The 1745-nt window shown below is 61.4% G+C and overlaps 1 protein-coding gene across 1 annotated transcript in view; it reads left to right on the top strand.

Annotated features, from left to right (window-relative positions):
* Positions 1 to 1745, top strand: part of SLC26A11 (solute carrier family 26 member 11) — a gene marked incomplete at its 5' end in the record, with an annotated part of 8418 nt that extends 6673 nt beyond the window's left edge. The window contains 2 exons of the mRNA XM_031064661.1: positions 229 to 331; positions 1023 to 1745. Of these exons, the coding sequence (XP_030920521.1) occupies positions 229 to 331; positions 1023 to 1099 (180 nt within the window). The remainder of the gene's footprint in view (positions 1 to 228; positions 332 to 1022) is intronic.

Here is a 1745-nt window from a genome sequence, read left to right on the forward strand (position 1 = left end):
GGCTGGGGTCTCGTGCGGGGATGGCTGGGGTGCTGGGATGGCTGGGGTCTCGTGCTGGGATGGCTGGGGTCTCATGCTGGGATGGGCTGGGAGTGCTGGGAAGGATGGGGGTGCTGGGATGGCTGGGTGCTCATGCTGGGATGGCTGGGGTGCTGGGATGGCTGGGGGCTCTGCGCCAGGGGATGGGAAGTGGGCAGCACTGCCCAGCCCAGGTTTCTCTGCCCTCAGGACCCCGTTCTCCAAGTCCTCCTGTCTGCAGACTTAGAAGGGTTCCAGCATTTCCCCAGCAGGGAGGAGGCAGGGGAGGCTCTGGCTGCTCTCCCAGGATGGGGTGAGTGTGGCTCTGGAGGACACCTGTGGGGATCTGACCTGCCCAGCTGCAGAGCAGCACAGTGGGGGCTGCAGGGGCTCCAGGGGGGGTGAGCTGGAGCCCCTCCCAAGAACTGGGTCTCCCCAGCCTTGGGGATTCATGGTGAGCTCTGGTGGTTCAACCCAGCAGCAGCTCAGCACCATGGAGCCCTTCACTGCCCATGCAGAGGGGTGGGACAGAAGTAGAGAAAAGGTAAAAACTCTTGGGCTGAGATGAAGGCACTTAAACAGGACAGAAAGGCAAAATGACAATAACCATAAAGGAATATCCAGACCAAGAGATGCACAGGGTGCTGGCTCACCACCCTCTGAGCCATGCCCAGCCAGCCCCTGAGCAGTGCCCCTCACCCCTCGGCCAGATCCCCCCAGTGTCTCCTTCAGCACCATGCCCCGTGCTCTGCATCATCCCTCTGGGCTCTGGGGCAGCTCTCCTGGCTCTGCCCCTCCCAGCTCCTCCCTGCCCGGCCAGCCTGGGAGCCTGAGGAGTCCTTGGTTTAGTGTAAGCACTGCTCAGCAGCAGCTGAGCCATCGGGCTGTTATCAACAGGAGCCTCATCCTGAACCCAAACACAGCTCTGAAACAGCTCCTGGGAAAATTCCCTCTGTGCCAGGACTGAGCCCTGCCCTGACTCTGCCTCCCCTCTCCTGTCCCAGAGCGGTGCAGGGAGCTGGGGGGCAGCAGGGCAGAGCCCCCCACCAGCACTGCCGAGGGCACCGGGCTCATCCAGTGACACCGGGTTGGGCTGAACGTCCTGTGCCACCCCAGTGACACCAGCACCTCCCTGGGAGCCACCTGTCCCTCCTGGGCACGGGCATGGACTGTCCCCATGTCCCACGGCGAGATGGACAGAGCAGCAGCAGCCCAGCCCCACACGGGCTGTGGGACAAAACTGTTCCCTGTCACAGTGACCAGTGCAAAGCCAACCTTCCTCCACGGAGCTGCTGACACTTTTTAAATGACTGTTTTAATTCTGAACCTTTTCTACGTTCTGGGCTGCTCCAGTGGTGACACAGGGGGAGCTCTCAAAGCTGTTTCAGGGCTGCTGTGCTGCCCTCCAAGCGGCCACGGGGCTCAGCCTCCAGCTCTGGGAGAGGGAAGACATCTGGGATTGTTCTCCTTACTGATTTTTATCCTTACTTACCTTTTTTAATCCTTCTCTTGTATGTGGGGTGTTGTGCCAAGCACTGCCCTGGGTCAGGGCTGGGCTCACCCTGGGGTGCAGCTCCTGGCCTGGGCCCTGCCGAGGGGACAGGCACGGTGACACCGAGCTGTGCCATGGGGACAGCACCTGGTGGGGCTGGGCAGGGTCGGGAATTCAGTTCCCCTGAACGGCCCTCGGGACATCGAGGGTGTAATGAATCAGCAATTGCTAATGA

The sequence above is a fragment of the Geospiza fortis genome, unplaced genomic scaffold, assembly GCF_000277835.1.
Source record: "Geospiza fortis unplaced genomic scaffold, GeoFor_1.0 scaffold546, whole genome shotgun sequence".
NCBI lineage: Eukaryota > Metazoa > Chordata > Aves > Passeriformes > Thraupidae > Geospiza > Geospiza fortis.